Here is a 27,150-nt window from a genome sequence, read left to right as displayed (position 1 = left end):
CCGGCTTCATCGCGTCCTTCCCTTCCCCACAGCACCTGTATATATGTATATATGTTTGTACCTATTTATTACCCTATTTATTTATTTATTTTACTTGTCCATATCTATTCTATTTATTTTATTTTGTTAGTCTGTTTGGTTTTGTTCTCCGTCTCCCCCTTTTAGACTGTGAGCCCACTGTTGGGTAGGGACTGTCTCTGTATGTTGCCAACTTGGACTTCCCAAGCGCTTAGTACAGTGCTCTGCACACAGTAAGCGCTCAATAAAGTCGATTGATGATGATGATGATGATGAAGGGCGCCGTGAAGGAAGGCGCGAAAAAGAGGCCCCCGCCTTGCGCGCGCGGGAGAAGAGCTAGAGCGCATGCGCCAACGAGCCGGGCGCGTGCGCGCGTGGTTACGGAGTCTGCGCAGAAGGGAGTCCGAGCTCGTGCTCCCTTTGGGCGGGAAAACGGCGCCTCGTGAGCAACTCCCGCCCCCCCTCCGCCATTTCGCACCTCCTCGTCCGTGGCAACGCTGAGGTAACGATTTCCACAGCTCTGGATGATCAGGCCCCACCTTCACAGCCCTCGTGCCCATCAATCAATCAATCAATCAATCGTATTTATTGAGCGCTTACTGTGTGCAGAGCACCGGACTAAGCGCTTGGGAAGTCCAAGCTGGCAACATAGAGAGACCATCCCTACCCAACAGTGGGCTCACAGTCTAAAAGAGAAGCAGCTTGGCTCAGTGGAAAGAGCAAGGGCTTTGGAGTCAGAGGTCATGGGTTCGAATCCCAACTCTGCCACATGTCTGCTGTGTGATCTTGGGCAAGTCAACTTCTCTGGGCCTCAGTTACCTCATCTGTAAAATGGGGATTAAGACTGTGAGCCCCACGTGGGACAACCTGATCACCCTGTATCCTCCCCAGCGCTTAGAACAGTGCTTTGCACATAGTAAGCGCTTAACAAATGCCAAATGATTATTATTATTATTATTATTAAAAGCCCATCAGCCTTCTCAAAATGGCTGCAAAACCCCGTCATAATAATGATAGCATTTATTAAGCGCTTACTATGTGCAAAGCACCGTTCTAAGCGCTGGGGAGGTTACAAGATGATCAGGTTGTCCCACGGGGGGCTCACAGTCTTAATCTCCATTTTACAGATGAGGGAACTGAGGCACAGAGAAGTGACTTGCCCAAAGTCACACAGCTGACAAGTGGCGGAGGCGGGATTTGAACCCTTGACCTCTGACTCCAAAGCCCGTGCTCTTTCCACTGAGCCACGCTCCATCATAGCCCACGACCTCGAGGTTTAGGGATCGCCGAAAGAGCCTGGGCTTTGGAGTCAGAGTTCACGGGTTCAAATCCCGGCTCCGCCAATTGTCAGCTGGGTGACTTTGGGCAAGTCACTTCACTTCTCTGGGCCTCAGTTCCCTCATCTGGAAAATGGGGATTAAGACTGTGAGCCCCCCATAGGACAACCTGATCACCTTGTAAACTCCCCAGCGCTTAGAACAGTGCTTTGCACAGAGTAAGCGCTTAATAAATGCCATCATTATCATTATTATTATTATTCCCCGGCCCCCTTCCTAAGGGAAAGCTAACAAGAGGCCTAGGGCTCCCAAACGCAAGGAGCTCGGGCCCTCTGAGGGAGGCTCCAGTCGACGATGAGGATGGCATTTGTTAAGCACTTGATGATGATGATGATAGCATTTGTTAAGCGCTTACTATGTGCAAAGCACTGTTCCAAGCGCTGGGGGGGATACAAGCAGAAGCAGCATGGCTCTTCCCTTCCCTTCCCTTCTGGGCATTTCTCCTGGCTCAGTGGAAAAGAGCACGGGCTTTGGAGTCAGAGGTCATGGGTTCATATCCCAGCCCCGCCAATTGTCAGCTGGGTGACTTTGGGCAAGTCACTTCACTTCTCTGGGCCTCAGTTACCTCATCTGTGAAATGGGGATTAAGACTGTGAGCCCCCGTGGGACAACTTGATCACCTTGTAACCTCCCCAGTGCTTAGAACAGTGCTTTGCACATAGTAAGCGCTTAATAATAATAATAATAATGGCATTTATTAATAAATGCCATAAATGCCATAATATGGCAAGTCGGCAACATGTAGAGACGGTCCCTAACCAACAACGGGCTCAGCCTAGAAGGGGGAGACAGACAACAAAACAAAACAGTACAATAATGATAACAAAACAATAATGGCATAAATGCCATTAATAAATTTATTAATGGCATTTTATTAATAAAATGCCATTATTGTGATTGTGGTTGTTACAAGGTGATCAGGTGGTCCCACGTGATGATGATGATGATGGCATTTATTAAGCGCCTACTATGTGCAAAGTACTGTTCTAAGCGCTGATAATGATGGCATTTATTAAGTGCTTACTATGTGCAAAGCACTGTTCTAAGCGCTGGGTAGGTTACAAGGTGATCAGGTCGTCCCACGGGGGGCTCACAGTCTTCATCCCCATTTTACAGATGAGGGAACTGAGAAGTGAAGTGACTTGCCCGGAGTCACACAGCTGACAATTGGCGGAGCTGGGATTTGAACCCATGACCTCTGACTCCAAAGCCCGGGCTCTTTCCACTGAGCCACACTGCTGGGGAGGTTGGGAGGAGTAGCTTTAGGGTAGAAGATGAGCTGTGCTGTTTTAGACACTGAGTTTGAGGAATTGGCAGGATATCCAAGTGGAGGTGCCCTGGCTGCGATTCTGCAGTGGCGGTGAATTGTGTAGCCCACGGTTGATTCTTCTGCCCTCCATACTGAGCCATGATGGAGGGAAAATGTCTTGGCTGGTTTATCTTCTTTCCCTAATCTGGCCCCAACGGCTTCCTCTGTCTCCCGGCCGGGGCTCACAGTCTTAATCCCCATTTTACGGATGAGGGAACTGAGGCTCTGAGAAGTTAAGTGACTTGCCCAAGGTCACACAGCAGACATGTGGCAGAGCTGGGACTCGAACCCATGACCTCTGACTCCCAAGCCCGTGCTCTTTCCACTGAGCCACGCTGCTTCACTTACTAGTTGCCAAGCACTGTTCTAAGCGCTGAGGTAGGTACAAGGTCAACAGGTGGTTCCCACGTGGGGCTCACGGTCTTCATCCCCTGTTTAAAGGTGAGATGGCTGAGGCACAGAGAAGCTAAGTGACTTGCCCAAAGTCACGCAGCTGACAAGTGGTGAAGTTGGGATTAATAATAATAATGATGGCATTTGTTAAGCGTTTACTATGTGCCAAGCACTGTTAAAAGCCATAGAGTAGATACAAGGTAATTAGGTTCATTCATTCATTCATTCAGTCGTATTTATTGAGTGTTTACTGTGTGCAAGAGCACTGTACTAAGCACTTGGAAAGTACAAGTTGGCAGCATATAGGTTGTCCCACATGGGGCTCATAGTCTTAATGCCCATTTTACAGATGAGGTAACTGAGGCACAGAGAAGTTAAGTGACTTGCCCAAAGTCACACAGCCGACAAGTGGTTTAGCTGGGATTAATAATAATAATAATAATGGCATTTGTTAAGCGCTTACTATGTGCCAAGCACTGTTCTAAGCCATAGAGTGGATACAGGGTAATCAGGTTGTCCCATGTGGGTCTCACAGCCTTAATGCCCATTTTACAGATGAGGTAACTGAGGCACAGAGAAGTTAAGTGACTTGCCCAAAGTCACACAGCTGACAAGGGGCAAAACCGGGATTAGAACCTATGACCTCTGACTCCCAAGCCCGTGTTCTTCCCACTAAGCCACACTGTTTCTACAGTTTCTAGTCCTCGCCTAGGTTGGCTTGTGGACCTCAGAGCCTTAATGATGATCTTAATGATAGATGGTACAGTATATGCCATTACCTGCACAGTTTAATCATTTGGAGCCAATATGACCTCATAGAGATTAGATTTTTCATGGCAGTCGTGGAGGGTAAGAGCAGTTGTTTCAGGTAGTCAGAACTTCAGCCCATGGAGGCTATCATTAGAAAGGGAAAATCTGTTGAAAAACTTTTAATATAATTTGTCTCCAACTACCACTCACCCCCTCCCATAGCTGTCTATCAGTAGGGATACTGTATCACAATTATTTTTCAGCGTGTGAATGGGGTAATGTTAGACATACAGAATTGACTCCTGTTTTTGTAGGACCTGCTGAAAACCTGGCAGGGAAGAGCTGTACTCCAGTGATTGGCTCTTGGGCTTAAGATCTATTCCACTTCTACCTCATACTCCCAAAATAAAGCTGACAAATGCTACTTTAGGGCAGGCTTCCATATTCCCTTTGTCCTGGCATTCAGCATGAATGCTTAGATGGGCCAGGACGGTGGGAGGTGTGACTACTTCAACTTCTTCCTCCACCCAAACTGTCTTTCAGCAATAGGTTGGGAGCTTGCTTCCCTTTTTTTTTCCCCTGCCTGCCCTTCCCAAGAGACCCTGAGACAGGAGAGAGAATAAAAAAGGAAAAAGGACTTGAAAACTCATTTGGGGACTATTACAAGTTAGCTTTGTCAACCACTATTTACCCAAATGCTCCTACCTTCTCCCACCTGCCTCTCCTCTCTCAACCGTCCAACAATCCACCGTTCCTCATCCGTCCATCTATTTTTGATAATAGTTTCTGTCTCAAAGTGCCTCTTTCTGCCCCATTTTTGCATTTCTGGCCCTCTGGACTGTAAATTCCCCCTAGACTGTAAGCTCATTATGGTCAGAGAATGTTTCTAATTCTGTTTTATTGTACTCTCCCAACCACATAGCGCAGGGCTCTGCATGTAGTAAGCGTTCAATAAATACCATGGACTGATTTTCCTCTTCCTGCTGCTTTCTTTGTTTCTCTGCTTCTGGGTGTCTGTCACCGTTTCTCTGCCCATCACTGAGTTTCTCAGATTGCCTCTCCAAGCTCCACTCTCTGTCTGTTTTTGTCTCTCCACCTCTCTAGGAGAGTGGAAGGGGAGCATTTTGTGGAGATTGCGAAAGAGACATAGATAGGGAGCTTTAGAGGAACCAGTTTTGAGACTGACATCTGCCTTTGACTTATCATTTGTCTATGTGCTTTAGGATTGGGAAAGAAGTAGCTCAAGTTCTTCCCAAAGGCAGCCGGCTCCTTTCTCTTCGTGAACCAGCGTGTCACAGCCAAATCACTGGACAAGCATACAGTCTGCTGAACAGCATTTGGATGAAATGGAACCGCCACCAAGAAGTATGTGTTGGCACCAGGAATTTTCAAAACACATTCACTCCATGAACCTCCTGTCTCCATGCCTGTGGGCTTTCTGTGGAAGGGACAAGGAGAAGCAGAGTAATAATAATAATGTTAATAGCGATAATAATGATGGTGGTATTGATAATAACAATGGCATTTATTAAGCGCTTACTATGTGCAAAGCACTGTTCTAAGCGCCGAGCACTGTTCTAAGCGTCAGTGCATACTATGTGTCAATCACTGTTCTAAGCAAGCGCTGGGGAAAATACAAGTTAATCAGGTCTGACACAGTCTCTAGACACAGAAAAGGAATCGAATCCCCATTTTACTGATGAGGAAACTGAGGCCCAGAGAAGTTGTGACTTGTCCAATTTACCCGTTAGGCAAGTGGCAGAGGCAGGATTAGAACCCAGGTCCTCTGGCTCACAGGCCGATGCTCTTTCCACGCCGAGGGGGGACAGGAGAGGTCGGTGGGGAAAGTGACTCCAGGAGAAGCGTCAAGCAACTCCTGTATGGCTAACTGTCAGCAAGAGGGAGAACCCAAGAACGGTATGGGAGAACAGGGTTATATTTGTGATCAGCCCAAGATTAATCTGATTTCATTTGTGTTTGAAGTAACTGGGAGGGGCAGGGAGGTCTGATCTTGGAGAGCCTGAATCTGGACAGACCATTTCAAACCCTGCACCCCAAGGACAGTTAGTCACTGTTTCCTGGGACATCCATTTTAAACATTTTCAGCCCCGTGAAATGGAACCCCCAGAGGCCCTGAATCACCCAATCTGTGATCCTCAGGTCAGGAATTATATGGATGCCTCCCTCTGAAAACCTCAGGGAGCCGTCAATGGGCATAGAACCCCTTGAAGAGATTCAAGGTAGACCGCTTGGGCCAGTAATAGTAATAGTGGTGGTATTTGTTAAGCGTTTACTATGTGCCAAGTACTGTCGTAAGCACTGGCTAGGCTGATACAGGGTAGTCAGATCGGACGCAGTCCTTGTCCCACATGGGACTCACCATGTAGGTGAGAGAGATAGAATAGGACTGTAATCCCCACTTTACAGGTGAGGAAACTGAAGCACAGAGAAGCAAATTGCCCAAGGTCACACAGCAGGCAAATGGTGGAGCCAGATTTAGAAACCAGGTCTCCTGATTCTCAGCTTCAGGCACTGTCCATTAGAGCCCGGGCTTGGGAGTCAGAGGACGAGGGTTCTAACCCCGACTCCGCCACTTGTCTGCTGTGTGGGCAAGCCGCTGCCACAACTTCTCTGTGCCTCAGTGACCTCATCTGTAAAATGGGGATTAAGACTGGGAGCCCCACGTGAGACAACCTGATTACTTTGTATCTATCCCAACACTCAGAACAGTGCTTGGCATATAGTAAGCGCTTAACAAATCAATCAATCAATCAATCGTATTTATTGAGTGCTTACTATGTGCAGAGCACTGTACTAAGCGCTTGGGAAGTACAAATTGGCAACATATAGAGACAGTCCCTACCCAACAGTGGGCTCACAGTCTAAAAGGGGGAGACAGAGAACAAAACCAAGCATACTAACAAAATAAAATAAATAGGATACCATAATTATTACGAGAAGCATTATGAGAAGCAAGAGAAGCAGCGTGGCTCAGTGGAAAGAACACGGGCTTTGGAGTCAGAGGTCATGGGTTCCAATCCCAGCTCCGCCGCTTGTCAGCTGTGGGAAGTCGCTTAACTTCTCTGTGCCTCAGTTACCTCATCTGTCAAATGGGGATTGAGGTTGTGAGCCCCCGATGGGACAACCTGATCACCTTGTAACCTCCCCAGCGCTTAGAGCAGTGCTTTGCACTTAGTAAGTGCTTAACAAATGCTATTATTATTATTATTTTCTTGGGCCAGGATCCAAGCACACTGTCTGGGACCAGAATTGTGGGGCGGGGAGCAACAGCCAAACCCCCTTTGGCAGTGTCTGGCTCGTGGTCTGGTAATGCCCATCCAGCACATATCTTCCTGGCCCTTTCCCTGTGTCCTTTTGGGGATGGAGATGGAGAAGCCAGCCGAGCTTCTTAAGTCACTTCTGTTTCTGTATATTTTGTCAGGGCCAGAAGAGGGCGAGGAGGACCTAGAAACAAGGCTGTTGCCTTAGCGTGTGGAATGGCGAAAGTGTCCCGTTCCCAGAAAGGGGACCCGTCTCCATGAGCGGAAGACCTGCCTCTTCCTTGCCAACTGGCCTTCTGTCCCCTCAGGTCCCCGGAGAGTGGAGGGAATCAGAGCGATGGTCTGCTGGCCCCTATTCCTCCCAACTTCCCACAATCAAATCCCGGCTCCACCAGTTGTCAGCTGCGTGACTTGGAGCAAGTCACTTAACTTCTCTGGGCCTCAGTTCCCTCATCTGATCTCATCCAGCAGAGGAAACTGTTCTCTCCCCCATCTTCATCCCAGTGCCGAGGAGGACTGGGCCTGCCTTCCAGCTGATTCTGCGGCAGCCACGGCCTCATTTTATTCTAACTGGAACGGGAGAATTTGGGCTACGGAGAGAGTGGGGAACAGAGGAAGTCGGGGCAAAGTACATGGGTGAGGAGGCTTGGGAACCCCCTCCTCCGGACAGTAGCCCAGCTCCTCCTCCGCTCTCCCGTAGATGCTGATGAGGTCATTTTTGCCGCTGAGCGAGGGAAAGGGGGTGGGGAGGAGAGGGCACAAGTATGGAGGGAGAGAGAGTGGAGCATGGCAGGAAAACAGTGGCTGAGGGTGAAACCAGAGATGGCGGCATCCGTTATCGGATTGTCCTTGTCCCAGCTCTCAAGACCTTTTCCAGGCCTTCTGTAGGATGGGGGAACCCTCCTGCTCCCCACCCCCACCGTTGGCCCTCTCACTGGGCTGCGGTTACTTGGGCCTGGCTGGATCCTGCCGGTTAAAAAAAAAAACAAACCTCCACGGGCATGTCACAGTGAGCTGCCCCCTTGCCCGCTTACTGTTGCACGGTCCTCCATGCCCTGGTGGGAGACTGACTGGTAGCAATGGGAGTCTGCGGGTAGTGCCGTGCAAACCACCGGCTAACTGACTCCTTCACGTGAGTTCCTGGTTCTGAAGCCTCAGGCCCGAGGCCTGTCCACCGTGCTCGACTACACACTCCACCAGCATCTGCAAAGTCATCCCCTTAGAGTCAACATGTGAGCCCCGCGATCTGATGATAAGGATAATACCAATTCTGGTATGTGTTAAGCGCATACTCTGTGTCAGGTACTGTGCTAAGTATAGGCGTAGATACAAGCAAATCGGGTTGGACACAGTCCCTGTCCCACGTGGGGCTCACAGTCTCAACCCCCATTTTACAGATGAGGTCACGGAGGCACAGAGAAGTGAAGTGACTTGTCCAAGGTCCTATAGCAGACAAGAGGTAGAGCCGGGATTAGAACCCATGACCTTTTGACACCCAGGCCCGGGTTCTGTCCACTAGGCCTTGCTGCCTTACCATAGGAAAGGGTCGAGTGCGCTTTTGACCCTTGTGGCATCGGAAGGACTCGGGGCTCAGGAGACCCAGCTAGGGAAATGGGACGGGACTGAGAGGTGTTGGGTCTGAAAAAGTGTTGGGCAAGGGAGGCAGAGGAAAATACAGTGAGAGGGAGAGAGGTTAGACTGAAGGCAAGGTGAAGGGGAGAGGGGGCCTCTTTTGGAGAAGCCGCCTCTTCACTGGGGTCAAGACGAAGGCAAGAGAGGTCAAGCCAACCTGCAGGGGGATGAAGAGGTCGGAGGGAAAAGGCGAGGGACGTTGTGTCCCTAAAGGGGGTCCCTCATGCTTCAGCCACACGCTGTCAAGACCCTTCTTCTCCTTTCTGTAGTGATTCCCAGACGTAGGCCATGTGATGCGCTGGGGAGCCCTGTCAGCCTGGAGGAGCAGGTGCTCATCTCCACATTCAGAGCGTGTGACCTGGAAAAGACAGGTACCGGCTCCAGGGGAAGGAGGCGGCGGGGGGCGGGAACCCCCGGGGAGTGAGAGAGAGTGTGAGGTGTGGGGAGAGAGCAGGGCCTAGAATCACTAGGGGTGGGGGTGGGGAGGAGGACAGGGGATTGGGGACACTGTGGGAGCAGAGGCCGGGGAACCTGCTGAGACAGAGAAGGGGGTCGGGAGCCCTTGGGGGCGGGGGGGCCGGAGGGTGGCCCTGACTCGGTGGTGGGTCTGCAGGAAAGGTTCCCGTGGCTCAGATCCTGTCATACATCGAGGCCGTGTCCGGGCAGGGCGCCGGGGACGCCCGGCTGCAGTCTCTGGCCAGCCAGCTGGACCCCGAGCGAAAGGGGGCCTCTGTCGACCTTCGGACCTTCCTCGCCGTCACCGGGGACTGGATCTCCTACTGCCAGCAGTACAGGTGAGCCCAGCCCCTACCTACGGGCCTGGCCCTCCGTCCCCCGGAACCTCAGCCCCAGGCCCTCTCTGCCCTGCCCCCCTCTCCAGCGGTCCCCCGTTTCCTACCTCACTTCTCCCTCCACATCTGCGCCTCGACCGGTTCCCCTGGCTCCAGTCCCCCTCCTCCTCCGCCCTCCATCTGGCCCCACAGCCACACCATATGGCCCTGCCGCGCCCTCCCATGGGGGTCAGCCACCCTCCTTCTTTCTCCCTGTGGCAGCCCTGCCTTCCCCAACCCTGTCCCCCCTACTCCCCCCGCCCCCCCACACATCCCCTCCCTTCTAGGGGAGCAGGATTGATCTCCCCTCTGCTGTCTTCCGCAGGGGGCCCGAGCACGCCGAGGAGGCAGAGGAGGGAGCCACGGTCTCCACTGACCTCCTGCCATCTGGTGAGAGAGCCGGAGCCCGGGCCGCATCTAAATATAGGCCGCTCAATAATTCAGGAGCCTGGAAGGAGGGCCGAGAAGCTGAAAAATCCACTTCTGCCTCACCTCCTCCCTCTCAGGGAAACAGCCTATCAGGATCCTTTTTCTTGCTTCTGGGTAACCCTCTCGACTCCCCATGAAGGATCTGTTCTTGGATCTTGCCCCCATCCCCAGGCTCTTCATCTGGGACACCAGCTCCTCCTTTCATGGTATCTCCTTCAAACTCTAGTTCTTTGCCTCTTCCTCTCTTTTTATGTCAGTATCTCTGTTCTCTGCCTTTCTATCTCTTCAGTTTTTTATCCTCTCAGTTCTCAGTTCCCTCATCTGTAAAACGGGGATTGAGACTGAGCCCCACGTGGGACAGGGACTGCGTCTAACCCAGTTTGCTTGAATCCACCCCAGTCTCTCTCTCTCTCTTTTCCCCATGTCCTCTGTCCTGAATCTCTGTTTCTGTGTCTCCATCTTGTTCTTTCCAAGTCTGAAGCACTCCTGAACTCTGATCAACTTCTGGTTTTGTCTTGATTTCTCCCAGTCTTTCTCCAGAACCAGTATGGGATTCCCCTAGGGCCTTCCCATGTCTTTGGATATCTCAGGACCTGCCCTCCTCTCAACCTTCTAGGCACAGTCCATCAAAGAGGCTGAGGACTGATCAGTTCTTATCAAATCCAAAAAAAAAAAGCAGAACTGGAGCCCTTTTTTGAGTCATTGCCTAGTTCAGTGTTATCTTTTTTTGAAAAAATGATATTGAAGCGTTTACTATGTGCCGGGCACTCTATTGAGCACTCTGCTAAGCCCGGTACAAGCTAATCAGGCTGGAAAATCAGTCTCAATCTCCATTTTTCAGATGAGGTTACTGAGGCACAGAGAAGTGAAGTGATTTGCCCAAAGGCATAGCAGACAAGAGACAGAACCAGGAAGATCTCATCCTTTCTTAGATTCTCATAATAATAATAATCATAATAATAATGATAATAACCGTGGTTTTTGTTAAGCACTTACTACATGCCAAGCACTGTACTAAAAGTGCTGGAGTAGATAAAAGATCAACAGGTCCCAAATGGAGCTCGCAGGCTAAGTAGGAGGGAAAACAAGTATTGAATCCCTATTTTCCAGATGAGGGAACTGAGGCAAAGAGAAGTTAAGTGACTTGCCCAAAGTCACACAGCCTGTAAGTGGCAAGCCAGATATTAGAACTCAGGACCTCAGATTCCCAGGCCCAGGCTCTTTCCAAGAGGCCACAAAGCTTCTTATATCCAAACCTGAAAGTAGTAAGTTTAAAAAACAAACAATAGGAAGCACCTTTTCACACAGGGTGAGGTCAACATGGAATGTGACAGGAGCAAAGGTACGCAAGCGGAAAATATCGAGGGGTTCAAGAAAAGTTTGGATAAATTTGGGACAGAATAGTGGAGGAAAAAGTTAAGTATTTGGGGGGGACAAAAGTGACGAATGACAGGGCACCTGTCCCTGTAGGTTCACAGTGTCAGTGTCACCAACAGTGGTGTTTATTAAGAGCTTGTTGTGGGCAGAGCACTGTACTAAGCACCTGAGAAAGTTCAGTCCAACAGAGTTAATAGTAATGATGGCATTTATTAAGCGCTTACTATGTGCAAAGCACTGTTCTAAGCGCTGGGAAGGTTACAAGGTGATCAGGTTGTCCCACGGGGGGCTCACAGTCTTAATCCCCATTTTACAGATGAGGGAACTGAGGCACAGAGAAGTGAAATGACTTGCCCAAAGTCACACAGCTGACAAGCGGCAGAGCCGGGATTTGAACCAAAGCCCAGGCTCTTCCCACAGAGCCACGCTGCTTCTCAGAGTTGGTAGACCCGATTCCCGCCCTCGAGGATATTACAGTCTATTCTAGTGGCAGCCCGAATTCATGTACTGGGCGGTCGCTTGTCCGACCTCGGAGAGCGTTGCTTGGTCTTACCTTCCCTTCACCTTTCCGGCAGCCCCGAAACCTGCCACGGAAGGGGCGTCTTCCAAGTTGTCCAAGTCACCGCTTTGGCCAGGGGAGCCTGAAGGGTGGAAAGGAGAGTCGGGGGGAAGTGCCAGTTGAAAGGAGGCCGTGTCTTCTGTGGAGATGGTCCCTGAGGACCGATTAGGCTTCTCCTGCCATTGCTGCCCACCTCTAGCTGGGCTTGCGGGGACGAGGTGGGCCAGGCTGGGGGACTGCCGCCCGTAATGTCCCTTACTGCCAGCGGAGGGAGCCAGAACCCACGGTTCGTCTAATAATAATAATAATAATAATAATAATAATAATAATAATAATAATAATAATTTGTTAAGCACTTACTATGTGCAAAGCACCGTTCTAAGCGCTGGGGGATACCAGGTGATGAGGTTGTCCCACGTGGGACTCACCGTCTTCATCCCCATTTTACAGATCAGGGAACTGAGGCACAGAGAAGCAGCGTAGCTCAGCAGAAAGAGCCCGGGCTTTGGAGTCTAGAGGTCAGGGGTTCGAATCCCGGCTCCGCCAAATGTCCGCTGTGTGACCTTGGGCAAGTCACTTAACTTCTCTGAGCCTCAGTTACCTCATCTGTAAAAGGGGGATTGACTGTGAGCCCCACGTGGGACAATTTAATCACCCTGTATCCTCCCCAGCGCTTAGAACGGTGCTTTGCACATAGTAAGCGCTTAACAAATGCCATTATTATTATTATTATTATTATTATTATTATTAAGTGACTTGCCCAAAGTCACACTGCTGACAATAGGTGGAGCCGGGATATGAACCCATGACCGCAATAAGGGCCCAACCTCGGCGCTCAGTTGGTCCTGCTCACCTGGATGGGCCCGGAGAGGGGAGGAGGACTACCGGGATCTGGGGCCGCCAAATAAACAACTCCCAAATGGCCGTACAGGCCTCGGTCGGGGGCGGACAGAGACCCCCGACGTCTGGTCTCCACTGATGTTGCCTTCCGTTCCTTGGCTCTCCGTTGCCCTCCTCAGGGACCTTCCTCTTTGAAGTATTTCCCTCAGTCAAGACCTTTCAAATCTCATTTCATCTCTTCCCCCGCCTCAAGCGGAGATTCAGTCAATCGTATTTATTGAGCGCTTACTGTGTGCAGCGCACTGGACTAAGCGCTTGGGAAGTACAGGTCGGCGACATATAGAGACAGTGGGCTCACAGTCTAGAAGGGGCAGACAGCAAAACAAAACATGTGGACAGGTGTCAAGTCGTCAGAATAGAATTAAAGCTAAATGCACATCATTAACAAAATAAATAGAATAGTAAATATGTACAGGTAAAATAAACAGAGATTGCTCGTTGCCTAATCAGGAGAAGGCCTACAAGGATTTGGTTGGGAATGATGAGGGGGAAATCCTTCAAGTCCTTCAAGTGTCAAGTCGTCAGAATAGAATTAAAGCTAAATGCACATCATTAACAAAATAAATAGAATAGTAAATATGTACAAGTAAAATAAACAGAGATTGCTCGTTGCCTAATCAGGAGAAGACCTAAAAGGATTTGGTTGGGAATGTTGAGGGGGAAATCCTTCCTAAAGCAAGACCTGTGCCTCTCGGACTGCCAGATAAGAATTATCAGGGAGTTTGGTAGCAGAGGGTGGGGGGTTCCCGATAGATCTTTTGGAGAGGACATTTTCCTGCCCTGGCTCTCCCATGATTGGAAAGTTCCTTCTGTTTTCTGTCAGTCTGCCCCGAGTCCCTCCCGCTTAAGGGTTCTATTGGAACTGAGGTCTCCCTCTTCCTTCACAATCTTCTAGCCTGTACTGCCAGCCTCTGCCTATTTCCCCTGTCCCGGGACATAAAAGCCACTTGGGTCCTCCCTTCCCTTTGCCCCTTTTCCCAGGCCCTTTCTTTAGCCTTAGGCTCCCCAGGCTTGAATGTAGGGTTTCATGTTGTATGGGGTGTAACGGAAAAATTCATATCTCTCTCTCTCGCTCTCTCTCACTCTCTCACTGTCATTCCAGGGACTCTGAATCATTCAGACATTGCCCAACTGGAGAGTTATGGTGGAGAAGACCTCAGAGCTGCATCGTAAGTTAGACCCCCCTCCCCAATTCAGGCACTCCCCCACTTTCAGAGTCTCTCGTCCCCTCCTCCCTACCAGCCACGAGCCTGTGTGGCCCGACACCCGGGGCACCAGCAAGCCCAAATTGCCACCCAGGGCACCAGCGAAACCATCATCCCTTCTGTGTTTAATGGGTCTTGGTCTCACCTCCAGGAAGGCACTGGGGTAGATACAAGCCCACCCCTCAGCACTTAGGCACAGATCCGTAATTTCTTTTAATGTCTAACTCCCCTTCTAGACCGTAAGCACCTCGTGGGCAGGGAACATGAGGCTGTTGTATTGTCCTCTCCCAAGCGTTTAATAGAGTGTTCTGCACACAGTAAGCACTCAATAAATACCACTGATGGGGTAACCTGTCTGAGGGAAGCAAGAAGAAGAGTGGCTAGGCTTCAGGCTGAGGGGTGGGGAGAGAGAGAAGCAGAAACTGGGGAGGGAGAGGGAAAGCTGGCTGAGTTAGAGAAGCAGTGAGGGTGGGGAAGGGGAGAATATGGACCCAGGCCTTTACACCCCCTCTCTCTTCCCCTCCTGCCTCCCTGGGAGATCAGAGGATTAAACTAGCATGGCCCTGGGAGTAAGAAGGACCTTGTTCTAATCTGGGCTCCACCACTCATCTGCTGGGTGACCCAGCGTGGCTCATGAGAAGCAGCATGGCTCAGTGGAAAGAGCAAGGTCTTGGGAGTCAGAGGTCATGGGTTCAAATTCCGGCCCTGCCGCTTTGGGCGAGTCACTTCACTTCTGTGTGCCTCAGTTACCTCATCTGTAAAATGGGGATTAAGACTGTGAGCCCCATGAGGGACAACCTGAACACCTTGTATCCTCCCTAGTGCTTAGAACAGTGCTTTGCACATAGTAAGCGCTTAACAAATGCCATCGTTATTATTAATCAATCAATCGTATTTATTGAGCGCTTACTGTGTGCAGAGCACTGTACTAAATGCTTGGGAAGCACAAGTTGGCAACATGTAGAGACAGTCCCTACCTCCTCTGTCCCTCAGTTACCTCACCTGTAAAATGGGGATTAAGCCTGCGAACCCCGGGAGGAACAGGGACTGTGCCCAATCCGACAACCTTGTATGTATCCCAGTGCTTAGTACAGTGCCTGGCACATAATAAGCCCATAACAAATACCACTGGGAAGCATTATGGCCTAGTGGGTAGAACAAGAACAAGGGCCTGAGAGTCAGAAGGACCTGGGTTCTAATCCCGACTGCCACTTGTCTGCTGTGTGACCTTGGGTAAGTCATTTCACTTCTCTGGGCCTCAGTTCCTGCATCTGTAAAATGGAGATTACGACAGTGAGCTCCATGTCAGGATAGACTGTATTTAACCTAATTAGTTGTATCTATCTACTGCAGCACTTAATACGCTGCCTGGAACATAGTAAGCACTTAACGGATGCCAGTAAAAACACAAAACTACAAACTTAAGTCATTGTTCATTTATTCACTCCCCCTGCCTCTTCACTGGTCTTCACATCCCTTTCTCCATATCTCTGTCTCACTTCATCTCTCTCTCTGTCTCTCTCTCTCTCTCTCTCTCATTCTGTGTGTGTTTCTCTTTGTTCCTCTCTCACTGCCTATGTGTCTCTGGATCTCTCCCTGCCTCTGGCTGTATTTCAGCAGGGCAGCTTGGCTTAAGAAAGAACATGACCCTAGGAGTCTATCTGGATACCTTGGTCTTTCTTTTGCTTCTGGTCTGCTGTGTGACCTTGGGCAAGTCACTTAAGCTAATAATATTAGTTGTGGTACTTACTATGTGCCAAGCCCTAAACTAAGTGCTGGGAGAGATACCAGATGATCAAGGCAGACAGAGTCCTCGTCCCTGGGACTCACAGCTTAAGGGTCGGAGGCAAACTCGTTTACAGCCCACCCAGAAGGTCCTCCATCCTCTCTTTTCCACAAGGGAAAAGTGATTGAGCCAGGTTCCCTGGGGAGAGGGGCAGGGCAGGGGACTCCCGAGGCAGGGGATTGGAGCTGATGACCTTCCCCCAAACCCCTCTCGTCTCTCCCCACACCCAGCCCAAATGAGGCCGAGCTCCGGAGCAGCATTGAAGACCTGGAGTTCAACAACCGAAGACTCGTGGGGGAGAATGAGAAGTTACAAAGGGCAGTGGAGGTTGCAGAGGAAGTCGGGGCCCGGCTGGGTGAGGAGATCTCCACCCTGGAGAAGAAACTGAGGAGGTGAAGACCAGGCCAGGAGACCCTGACCCTCCCCCTCCTCCTCTCCCTCCCCCCAGCCCCTGGCCCTGAGCCTTGCGGTGACCCAGACCTTCTCCGGTCACCTGTTGTCCCCTGCTCATGCTCCCTACCTCTGTCTCCAATCCCGGCCCCCTCCCTGCCCCTCTCCTGTGTCTCATCCTGTCTCTTTCCCACCCCGCCTCAATGGCTTCTGGATCAGTTAATCCCAGCTCCGCCACTTGTTGCTGTGTGGCCTTGGGCAAGTCGCTTCACTTCCCTGTGCCTCGGCTACCTCATCTGTAAAATGGGGATTGAGATTGTGCACCTCACATGGGACAGGGACTTTGTCCAACCCAATGTGCTTGTATCCACCCCAGTACCTAGTACAGTGCCTGGCACATAGTAAGCGCTTAACAGATACCAGAGTCATTACTATTATTACTATTATTTCCGTCGCCCTCCCCATCTCTGTGCACCTGTCTCCCCCACCCTCCACCTTACTCTCCCAGCTCCGTCTCTGCTCTCTGCTGCCTCGCCCCTTCTTTGCCTCTCACTCACTTCACCCGTCCCTCTCTCTGTCTGTCTGGGACTCTCTGACTCTCCCCATCTCTGTTTGCCTCGTCTCTCCCTTAGCTCCCAGCAGGCCCTCCAAGTGGCCAAGTACCGGGACGAGGAACTGGAAGACATGAAATCTCTGGCCAAGAGCCTACAGGAAGAGAATCGAGGCCTGCAGGCCCAAGCCCGGCACTCGGTGAGTGGAATAGGAGGGACACCTGGATTCACCCAGGGTCCTCTCTCTCCGACCAGTGCCCAAGCCCTTCAATGCCCCAAGAATCCTGCCTCCCAGCCTCTGTCTCTCCCTCCAAAGCCCCCCGCACCTCTTTTTTTCCTCTCCATCTCCTGTTACTTCTCTGCTTGTCATGTCTCTCTCCCCTCTGCGACCCTTTAGCAAGTGCCAATTATGAATGGAGCTGATGAGCTAATCCCCAGCCTGGCAGAGACCTTCCTCCTTCACTGAGGAAATGTTCCTCTCCTGAGAAACCCTCATTGGTCCTCTCTTCATCCTCACCATCCACATGGACAGTTCTCCCTATGGTCTGCTCTGCCTTCCCTCCCTCCCCACCGTGCACCCCACTGAGACAGACCCCATATCCAGAGGAAGGGAGACTGGTTTCTGTGTAGAAAGATTGCTTTCCCCCTCCCGTTGCCCCGCTCCTTCAGTCTACCCTCCATCCTCTCCACTGCAGGAAAGAGAGCAGCAGCAGTTTGTGGCCGAGGTGGAGACGCTCCGGGAGCAGGTGAGTTGGACCCAGGGAAAGCTCCCACTCGTGGGCTGGGACAAATTATATTTTAATGCTTCTCCTTCTGGAAATTTTTTCTGTCCTCTGGAATCGTTGGCAAGCTCTGGATTTGAAATTAGGAATGTGTTCTGGACCATTTAACTGCACCCTTTAGACTGTAAGCTCTTTGAGGGCAGGAAATGTGTCTGTTGTGTTATATTGTACTCTCCCAAGGGCTTAGTACGGTGCTGTGCACCCAGTAAGCGCTCAGTAAATACGACTGACTGAAGACCGGAAGCTCCTGTGGGCAGGGATCATGCCTACCAACTAGGTTGTATTGTCCTTTCCCAAGCGCTTAGTACAGTGAACTGCCCACAATAAGGGCTCAATAAATACCATTGGTTGATCAGAGACTGTCTCCCCCCCTGCCGCTGGGTGATCCTAGAAAAAATGGTCAGCCTCTCTGATTTTGCTTAGAACAGGGAGGGAGACAGGAAGATCGGGGAAAATGGACAGGTATTCCCCTCCTTCAACTCTTCCTGCCTCTACTCCTTGTGTCTGCTGCTTTCTCCCAAGCGTTTAGTACAGTGCTCTGCACCTAGTAAGCACTCAGCAAATGCAATTGAATGAATGAATATCTGTCTCTGTCCTTATACCCTGCCACAGACTTATGCTCTGCCATTTCCCCCATCTGTCATTTATTGTAATGTCTGTCTCCCTCACTAGACTGCAAGCTCCTTGTGGGCAGGGATCATGTCTATTAACTCTGTCATCCTCTCCCAAGAGCTTATTACAGTGCCATGCACACAGTAAACACTCAGTAAATACCATTGATTGATTGTCTCAATCATTCAAGAGTTGGTAGACACACTTCCTATCCTCAAGGAGTTTCCAATCTAGTGAGTTTACAATCTAGACCGCATCTCTCTCTGCATCTCTCTCTCTCCCTTTTTAATGGTACTTCTAAAGTGCGTGGCTCAGTGGAAAGACCACAGGCTTTGGAGTGAGACGTCATGGGTTCAAATCCCCACTCCGCCAATTGTCAGCTGTGTGACTTTGGCCAAGTCACTTCACTTCTCTGTGCCTCAGTTACCTCATCTATCAAATGGGGATGAAGACCGTGAGCCCCCCGTGGGACAACCTGATCACCTTGTAACCTCCCCAGCGCTTAGAACAGTGCTTTGCACATAGTAAGCGCTTAATAAATGCCGTCATTATCATTATTACTGTTATTATCACTATGTGTAAAGCACTGTTCTAAATAGATACAAGGTAATCAGGTTGGTCACAATCTAAAGAAGAAGGAGTAAGATTTAATCCCTGTTTTCCAGTTGAGGAAACTGAGGCACAGAGAAGTTAAGTGACTCTTTGAGTGTCCTTGTCTCTGTATCTCTCTGTATCGCTCTGTCCCTGTGACCCCCCTCTAAGCCTGTCTCTGTCTTTCTCAGTTCTTTGACTCTCCCTTGCCCTACCTCTGCAGTGTTTATGTCCCTGCATACCTCTTCCATTTAGTGTTTTCCCCTTTCCTCCTCCCACCTCCTCCGCTCTTTTCCCTTCTGGACATTCTCCAATTCCTCTCTAATAACTCCCCCTCCCTCCCTTCTTGGCCTCCCTCCCCTCCTGGCCCCATGGAGGGAGAGAGAGTGAAAAGGGAAAGAGGGGAAGAAACCGCCTCTGCAGATATCCGGGACACTTTGCCCTTCTCTGGAAACCTGAGCTGCTGGAGGAGGCCAGAGCCACTGAGCCAGCGAACAGGGGTGTGCGTGGAGTGGCAGGGGTAGGGGGAAGGGGAGGTAGGAGGGAAGAGCAAGTTGGGAGGAGAGTGAGAGGGAAATGGATGGGCAAGGGGGGTTGGATGATAGAATGGGAAGAGGGGATGTGGAGAGAGCCAGAGGAAAAGTGAAGTGGGAATAGGGGAGTGATGGAGGAGGTTTTCTGGACGAGGGCTGGCCGCCTAGGCCTCTCTTCTCTGCCTAATAATAATAAGAATAATGCCAGTAATGATAATAACTGTGGTGTTTGCTAAGCGCTTACTATGTTCCAGGCACTGTACTAAGTGCTGGGGTAGATATCAGATAATCGAGTCAGACACGATCCCGGTCCCACATGGGGCTCACGGTCTCAATCCCCATTTTACAGGTGAGGCACAGAGAAATGAAGTGACTTTCCCAAGATCGCACAGACAGATGGAGCCGGGACTAAAACCCGGGTCTTCTGACTCCCTGGTTGTCTAGAACCAACAGCACCAGCAGGGTGTGGGGTCATGACTCAAGGAAGCAGCGTGAGAAGCAGTGGGACCTAGTGGGAAGACCCCAGGCCGAGGAATCAGGACCCCTGGGTTCTAATCCTGGCTCCGCCACTAGCCTGCTGAACACGACTTCAGTTTCCTCATCTGTAAAAGAAAGCAAAATAGGGATCAGACCCCAGTTCTCCCTGCCTCTTAGATAGTGAGCCTCATATGGGATGGGGACTGTGGCCAGTCAGTTTGTCTTGGACCTACCAAATCTACCCCTAGTCTTAATAAGTGCTTAGTAAAGACCCCAGTTATTCATATTAGGGTAGACCCTGGCAAGGAGGGAAAGGTTGGGCTCTTAAGATTCAGTGCAGTCATCTAGCCCTGGAACTGGCCCCGCATCGCCTCTGGCCCACTTTTTTCCAGAATGGGAAACTACTGGCAGAGCAAGAGGGAGTGAAGATGAAGAGCGAGTTGCTGGCCGCCGAGAGGATGGCTCTGAAGGTACCTATCCTCTCCCTCTTGGGGGCCAAGAGGGGCCACAATATCTGTCCCTCTGCCTCCAGGCTGAAGCCTTTGGGCTGGAGCGGGATGGGGCTCTCCTTCGTGGGCCCTCAGTGGTCCCTTCCCGAAAGCCACCTCGGTCCTCTTGTCCCAGCATCTCCCGCATAGATCCACCAGGAAGGAAGTCTTTCTCAGATCCTGCAGCCCCATTTCTTGGCTCTCCTTTAGAGGAGCCAGAAGTGCTCCTGGCTGAGGGAGGGGAGAAGAGGGAGAGAGGAGCTGGGAGGGAAGAGGTGGAGGGGGAAGTGAGGAGCCCCTGGATACCCTGGGAAAGGTGACTCGCCTTCCCCAGGAATCCATTTCTCCCTTTTCCCCCACCCTGACAAGGCAGGATCATCTCTGCCAGGAAGGGATTCTCCTTATTCCCTGGGGGGAACTTCCCACCTGTCCACCTGTCGGAGAACAGGATAGGTACTAGTTACTTGTTCTCCAGAGACCTCACAAGATGAGGGATTCCTCCAGGACCTCAACCCCCTTGATTCTGACATCACAGCAAGTCCGATTTATGTTAGACATAAGCGAGGACTTTCCCAGGCTGGAAGGGCAAAAATCACTGGGCCCCGGGGGCATCTCCGCCCCAAGGGATTTTAGTGGGGAGTGGTCGGGGTTGGCTGCCACACAGTCTGGGAAAGGAGGGGGTAGCAAGGGCAGGTGGAAATTCTCTTCCCTTCCCCTAGCGCCAGCTGTGTGAGTACCAGACCCTCATCTGCCACAGAGACAGCGTCCTCTTGGAGGTGAGTGCCCTTTCTCCTAGCTCTACTCCCTCAGAAACATCGGCCTCCAGCCCCCGACTCCCACCAGAGGCATCCTGCCCCACGTCCCAGCTTCCAGGTCTCACTCTCCCCTGAGACTCCGTTGTCCCAACCCTCCGGTTCCCCTCAGAGCCCCGAGCCCCACCCCCGTCCGCTTCCCGATTCTGTGTTCCCAGAGAACAAGCCAGACAGAAGATCTAACGGAAACTGTGGAGCAGTATCGAGCTACAATCCAGGTAGTCACCACCCCCCATCCCCCTTTCTACCCATCCCCCTCTCTCAGCCTCCCCTGTCATGGGAGAGGAGGGGATGGTCGGAGCCCAAGCTGGACTCCACCAGGGCTCCGGGGGATAGCGGGGTCGGCTCCCTCCTTCATCCTAGGAATTGAAGTCCGAGATTGGCCACCTAGAAGAAAAACTCCTCCTGAGTCAGGGAGGCGTGGAGAGGTGAGTGCTGGTCGGAGGAAGAGAGGAGTTAGGAGGGGGAAGGAAAGAGGGGATGGGAAGCGCGAGGGGGATGGGGTCCCGGGTTGGGAGGTGAGAGGCAGATCCGCCCTCCCCAAGCTGCTCCCATGATCACTGCAGCCCGAGGGACCGAGGTTATTCATTCCTTCATCTGATCACATTTATTGAGCTCTTACTGAGTGCAGAACACTGTACTAAGCGCTTGGGGGAGTACAATACAACAATAAACAGGCACATCCCCTGCCTGCAACGAGCGTGCAGTCTAGAGGCTAGACACCAGGAAGAACTCGTTGCTGGAAGAGGAGGAGAAATTCTAGGGGAGAGTCGCTGGTGGAGAAGCTTTGGGATTGGGACTCAGGCCACCCTGACTGATGCGGGAAGCAAGGGAGGAGCAAGTTAAACCCCAGCAGGCCCTGAGACTGACCTGGGGGCTATCCGGTTTGTGGCCTAGCTGGACGAGGGACCCACCAGAGGTGGGAGAGAGAGCCCCACAGTCCATGTTCTTGGAGATCGAAGCCACCCAGTTGGTAAGCCACACCATTGTCCTTGACCCTCTCTCTATCTCTCCCTACCCGAGCTCCATCCCTGCCCTCCTATCCCAGCCTTATCCTGCCCCAGCTGCCTCCCTTTCTTCCTCTCCAGCCCCGCCCCTGCCCTCTTCCCCCAGCCCCGTCCCTTCCTTCTTCTCCACATGGCACAGTGGAAAGAGCATGGGCCCGGGAATCAGAAAGTCAAGAGTCTGATCCCGGCTCTGATGCTTGTCTGCTGTGTGACCTTGGGCATGATATTTCACTTCTCTGTGTTTCAGTTCCCTCATCTGTAAAATAGGGATTAAGACTGTAAGCCCCGTGTTGGACAGGGACTATGTTCAACCTGACTAATTTGTATCTACCCCAGCGCTTACAGCAGTGGGTGGCACATAGGCAGTGCTTAACAAACACCATAATTATGATTATTATTCCCCCAGCCCTGCCTCCAACCCATCCCCAACTTCCTACCGCCCCACCCAACTCCAACCTCATAGTGTACTAGCCCCATCCCCAAGCCCTGACCTTTTATCCCCTGTGGCCTTAGCTCTAGTCCTCACCCCAGGCCGACTGCCCGCCCTCACCTCAGCCCCCCTCCTCTGCTCGGCCCTACAGAGCCTGGAGCTGGAGCTGCCCAGCCCACTGTGCGGGGCGCTGCCCGACGGGACGCCCTCCAAGCCAGCCAAGGCGGGAGACTTCAGTGAAGAGGAGCTGGTGAGCTAATTGTCCCCCGGCGATTTCCAGCATGCCCCCACGCTCCAGGGAGGAGTAGCCCCAGGCCTCTGGGGATGATCAGCTTCAGGTGGCACCCTGCCCACACTCTGCCCAGTGCCGTCCGTCTCGGGTGGCACAGATGGGGGCGGAGGGGGAGCCGGCGGTGTGGGGAGCGTGGTGGCAGCTGGGAACAACAGGCTGCTCCCCAGCAGCCGGCCAGAGTTCCGGGGAGCGGGGGACGGGGCCCCCAATAAAGGAACCAACCGGCTTGGCTGGCCGATGGGGAGAAGGTTGAAGGGCCTGGGGGCATGGCTGGCTGGGGGTCCATTAGGGGGCCAGGGCAGCGATGAATGGGAGGCTTGGGAAGAGGACGAGCGAGGGAGGTCCTAGAGCCATCTCAGATCTTGGGAATTGGCCAGGAAGGAAGACAGTCCTCTGGGGGCCAGGCAGGGAGAGACCAGCCAGTACATAGGCAGGGCTCACCCCAAGGGGATGAGAGTTTTCAATCGATAAATTAATTAGTTATGAGATTTATCCAGGGCTTAAAGCAACCCGCAGCACTGTGCTAAGCACTGAAGAAGATACAGGATAATCCAATCAAGCATGGTCCCTGTCCCATATGGGATGTGCATATCCGTAATTCATCTATTTATATTAACGTCTGCTTCACCCCCTACACCCTTGTGGGCAGGGAACGTGTCTACCGACTCTGTTCTGTTGTACTCTCTTATGCGTTCAGTACAGCGCCCTGCACACGGTAAGCACTCGGTAAATATGATTGAGCGATAAGAAGGGTCATCTTATCCCCATTTTAAAGAGGAAAATGAGGCAAAGAGGGATTCAGTGACTTGCCCACCATCACAGGTCTAGAAGGGAGGTTTCCCGACTCTCAGGCCCACGATCTTTCCATTTGCACCTTTCCCAGTCTCTGGAGCAGGGAGACCAAGAGGGGAGAACAACGTCTCACCCCGAAGCCGTGGGCCCCGAGGAGACAAGAAGGTAATCCATCCCCTGGAACCAAGGCCCCTCCTCTCCTCCCAGGGCCAGACAGCTTCCTTCCTTCAGCGACCCAGGCATCCCCACCCCTGCCAGCCCTCAGCTCTCACTTCCAGGCTGAGAGGTCTCCATGCCAGTCTGTCCAGGGGCCCGCTCTCTGCAGCTCAGTTCCCCCGCGCCACCCCCTACCTTCTCCCAGACAGTCCCAATTAGCTCCTGTCCCTGCAACCTCATTAGAGAGAAGGAGCGGCCAGTGGGGCGGGGGAGAGACCATCGAGACGGAGCCACGGCTACTGACGTCTGAGCCCGGGGGTGATGAGAGGTCTGAGTCCCCACAGGGCCCGGAGCTGGGCGGGGAAGATTCACGACCCAGAGAGCCCCCGCCTGGGTCCTCAGGAGAGCTGGGGGGGGGGGGGGCAGGGGTGTGGGAGAGAGAGGGTAGAGTGAGGAGTGGTGTGCCGGGGGAGGTGGGGGGAGAGAGGGGTGCCACAGGCTGAAGAGAGTGAAGAGGGGAGGGGGAAATGGCCCAGGGAGGCTGGGCCCAAGTGGAAGAGGAGTTATTGGATGAAGGGTGAATGGTTGGGGGTCTGGGGACCCTGGAGGAGGAGGCTGTGGGGGAGAGGGACTCCCCACAGCCCCGCAGCAACAGTGATTCGGGGTAGAGTCATGGAGTAACTCTGGACTTTGGGAAAGCTGGGCCCCAGCTGTCTCCTTCCACAGAGATCTCTCCAAGAAGGCCGTCACTCCACCAAGGCCTAAGATGTGGTAGGGTCAGCTGGCACGGGGGCAGGAGGAGGGGCAGGGCCAACTGGCAGAAGGGTGGGAGGAGGGGCAGGGTGATACTGCATCAGTGCAGGTGAAGGAGTCCAATTCCAGGAAGGAGGAGGGAGTGTGAACTCCAGGTGTGGAGAAGAAAGGTCTAACAGTTCTGGTCATCAAATTCCCTTTACCGCAACTCCTGCCAAGGCTCAGCCCCACTCCCCAGCTCCCCCTCACAAACCACAGCTACCCCCGCCCCCCAACAATTCCACAGTTCCTTCCCTCCCATACCTATCACCCTCCCGGAGCCCAGATACCCCTTTCCCCCCTTCCCAGGCATTGTCCCCACAACCCGCCTTGGCCTCCCCCAACCCAGGACTTCCAAAGCTGAGAGGGCCCATCCTCCTGATCCTCCATCCCCCCCCACGCTGCCAGCCCTGCCCAAACCTAAAGGACCCAACACTCCCCTGTCTCCTGCTCTGTTTGTTCCCTTTCAAAATCGCAGCAGATTTTCATGCGTGGAAAAGACAGAAGAAAAGATGGGAGGGAGAAGTGGGTGGGTGGCAGAGAAGGAGGGAAGGAAGAAGGAGAACATTCTGGTTTACCATTTGTCACCGCCAAACAGCTGTTGAGAAATACACACACACACACACACACACACACACACACACTCTCTCTCTCTCTCTCTCTCTCTCTCGCTCTCTCTACCCCTCTTCCTCTTCTCTTCCTCCTCCTTATTCTCCTCCCCCAGGATTCCTCTAGACTCCATTGAGGTCCCAACTACGAGTGAGAAACAATGGTTCAGGCGCACGCACACACGCACATATTCAGAGGCATTCAGTCACAGTCACACACCCACACACATATCTCAAGAAAACCTTCCATCCAGACCCAGGCCCACCCAGGGAGACCATCCAAGAGAACCCTCAGGTGTGGACGGGGATCGAGCCATGACCTGCCCTGCTGCCTCCCAACCCCCAGTACCCCCATTAGGCAAAGGCAGGGAAACGTGCTGGTGCTGCAGCAGGAAGGATCTAGGTTAGATCTGGTTTCCCCGGTGCCAACGAACCCAGCTCCATAAACACAGGCTTACCACCCCCTAGCCGGGTGGGGCAAGGCTCTACCTGAGGGGGCCAGGGAGAGACAGGACAGAGAGAATCCCAGTGTCGAACCCACTGAAGTCTTTCTCCCAACTTCTCTCCCCTCCTCCCAGAGACACGGAAAGCCCAGCCCTGACCGGGCCCTTAGTGCCGGTACAAAACCAAGTGGCCCCAGTGAGGCGGAGGACCTGGAAGCAGCTTCATCCCGACCCCCAGGCCCCTCCGGACCACAGGTAGGAAGGCCAGTCAGCCAGAGGGAATGGGGAGGACCTCCCGGGATAGACAGTTGTCATCCCCAAGCAGACTTCACAGCAGCAGGATCTCAGGGTGGGGCAGGAGATTATCCAGGATGGAGAGAAACCCCCTCCCATCTCACCCACTTGGATTGGCATTACAACAAGGAGGATTTAAGGTAGACTCTGGAAAGAATTTCCCCATTGTGGGCGTGAGCGTGAGGAAAGCCAGTAGATTTGGGGCACCACCTCAGTTCCCCCATATCTGTGCCCACAAACACCCTGTCTGCAGTGAGGCGGGTTTAGAAGCAGTGTGGCTGAGTGGAGAGAGCCTGGGCTTTAGAGTCAGAGGTCATGAGTTCAAATCCTGGCTCCACCAATTGTCAGCTGTGCGACTTTGGGCAAGTCACTTAACTTCTCTGGGCCTCAGTTCCCTCATCTGTAAAATGGGGATTAAGACTGTGAGCCCCCCGTGGCACAACCTGATCACTTTGTAACCTCCCCAGCGCTTAGAACAGTGATTTGCACATAGTAAGCACTTAATAAATGCCATCATTAATTAATTAATTTAGATCAGGCTTCACAACGGACCTCTCCGGCAAGAGGACGAGGGTGGGCGGCTACGGGGAAACGTGACCGGAGAGGAGGGGCCGGGCTCAAGGGCGAGCGACGGGGCGGGCGCAGAGGCAGGGAGTGGGACAAGGTGACCCCTGTTCCCCTCCGACCCCTCGTACAGGGCCTCGCCCCAGCCTCCGCTCCTAGGCCTGCTGCTTCTGTTCCTGCTGCTGCTGTCGCTGCTGCTCCTTTCGCTGCCCAGGACCCCGGCCCCACCCAGGAGGCCGGCCTGGCCCCACCTGCAGCTGCACTATCTGCAGCCTCCCCCAGTGTGAGCGGGCCCGTGACACCCCAGGGCTCCGGTGGCTCCGGCTGGAATAAAACTTGGTTGAACTCGAGTCTGGGCCGAGCTGCTGGGCCGCCTGTTCTGCGGGCCAGTCGCCCCCGCCGTGACTGCGCGGTTCCTCATCAGCCCTAGTGCAGTGGTGGTGGCTCTGTCGTTACTTCAGAATTCACGCTCCATTCTCCCAAAAGGAGCGTCCTCGCCCCGGGGCTGGGATGAAACGCCACTTCGGAAAGAGGGACCCTTCTTCCAACCGCATACGCCTCCCCGGAGAGGGCCTGGTGCCAGTATAACAATAATAATAATCATGGTATTTGTTAAGCAGTTACTATGTGCCAGGCACTGAACTAAGCCCCGGGGTGGATACAAGAAAATCGGAATGGACAAAGTCCCCGTCCAGTGTGGGGCTTACAGTCTCAATCCCCGTTTTACAGA

The 27,150-nt window shown here is 52.6% G+C and overlaps 1 protein-coding gene across 1 annotated transcript; it reads left to right on the top strand.

Annotated features, from left to right (window-relative positions):
• The first annotated feature begins 432 nt into the window (after positions 1-432).
• Positions 433-26,763, top strand: KASH5 (KASH domain containing 5). The gene is made up of 18 exons (XM_038753009.1): positions 433-520; positions 5,031-5,172; positions 8,990-9,091; positions 9,334-9,514; positions 9,876-9,940; positions 13,918-13,984; positions 16,037-16,198; positions 16,829-16,946; positions 17,443-17,493; positions 20,135-20,212; positions 20,950-21,006; positions 21,201-21,260; positions 21,406-21,470; positions 21,940-22,015; positions 22,631-22,729; positions 23,655-23,728; positions 25,698-25,817; positions 26,554-26,763. The coding sequence occupies exons 2-18, from the start codon at positions 5,154-5,156 to the stop codon at positions 26,705-26,707; spliced, it is 1,548 nt and encodes a 515-aa protein (XP_038608937.1). The 5' UTR covers positions 433-520; positions 5,031-5,153; the 3' UTR covers positions 26,708-26,763.
• The last annotated feature ends 387 nt before the right edge of the window (positions 26,764-27,150 follow it).

Source organism: Tachyglossus aculeatus, chromosome 10, assembly GCF_015852505.1.
Source record: "Tachyglossus aculeatus isolate mTacAcu1 chromosome 10, mTacAcu1.pri, whole genome shotgun sequence".
In the NCBI taxonomy this organism is placed as follows: domain Eukaryota; kingdom Metazoa; phylum Chordata; class Mammalia; order Monotremata; family Tachyglossidae; genus Tachyglossus; species Tachyglossus aculeatus.
Note: the sequence above shows the minus strand (reverse complement) of the source record. Positions and strands in the feature narration are given on the sequence as shown.

Excerpts from the sequence above, each read along its gene's own strand:
- KASH5 (XM_038753009.1), top strand. Across the intron at positions 9,092-9,333 it reads GTGTGACCTGGAAAAGACAG|GAAAGGTTCCCGTGGCTCAG; the intron begins GTACCGGCTCCA and ends GTGGGTCTGCAG. Across the intron at positions 9,941-13,917 it reads CACTGACCTCCTGCCATCTG|GGACTCTGAATCATTCAGAC; the intron begins GTGAGAGAGCCG and ends CTGTCATTCCAG.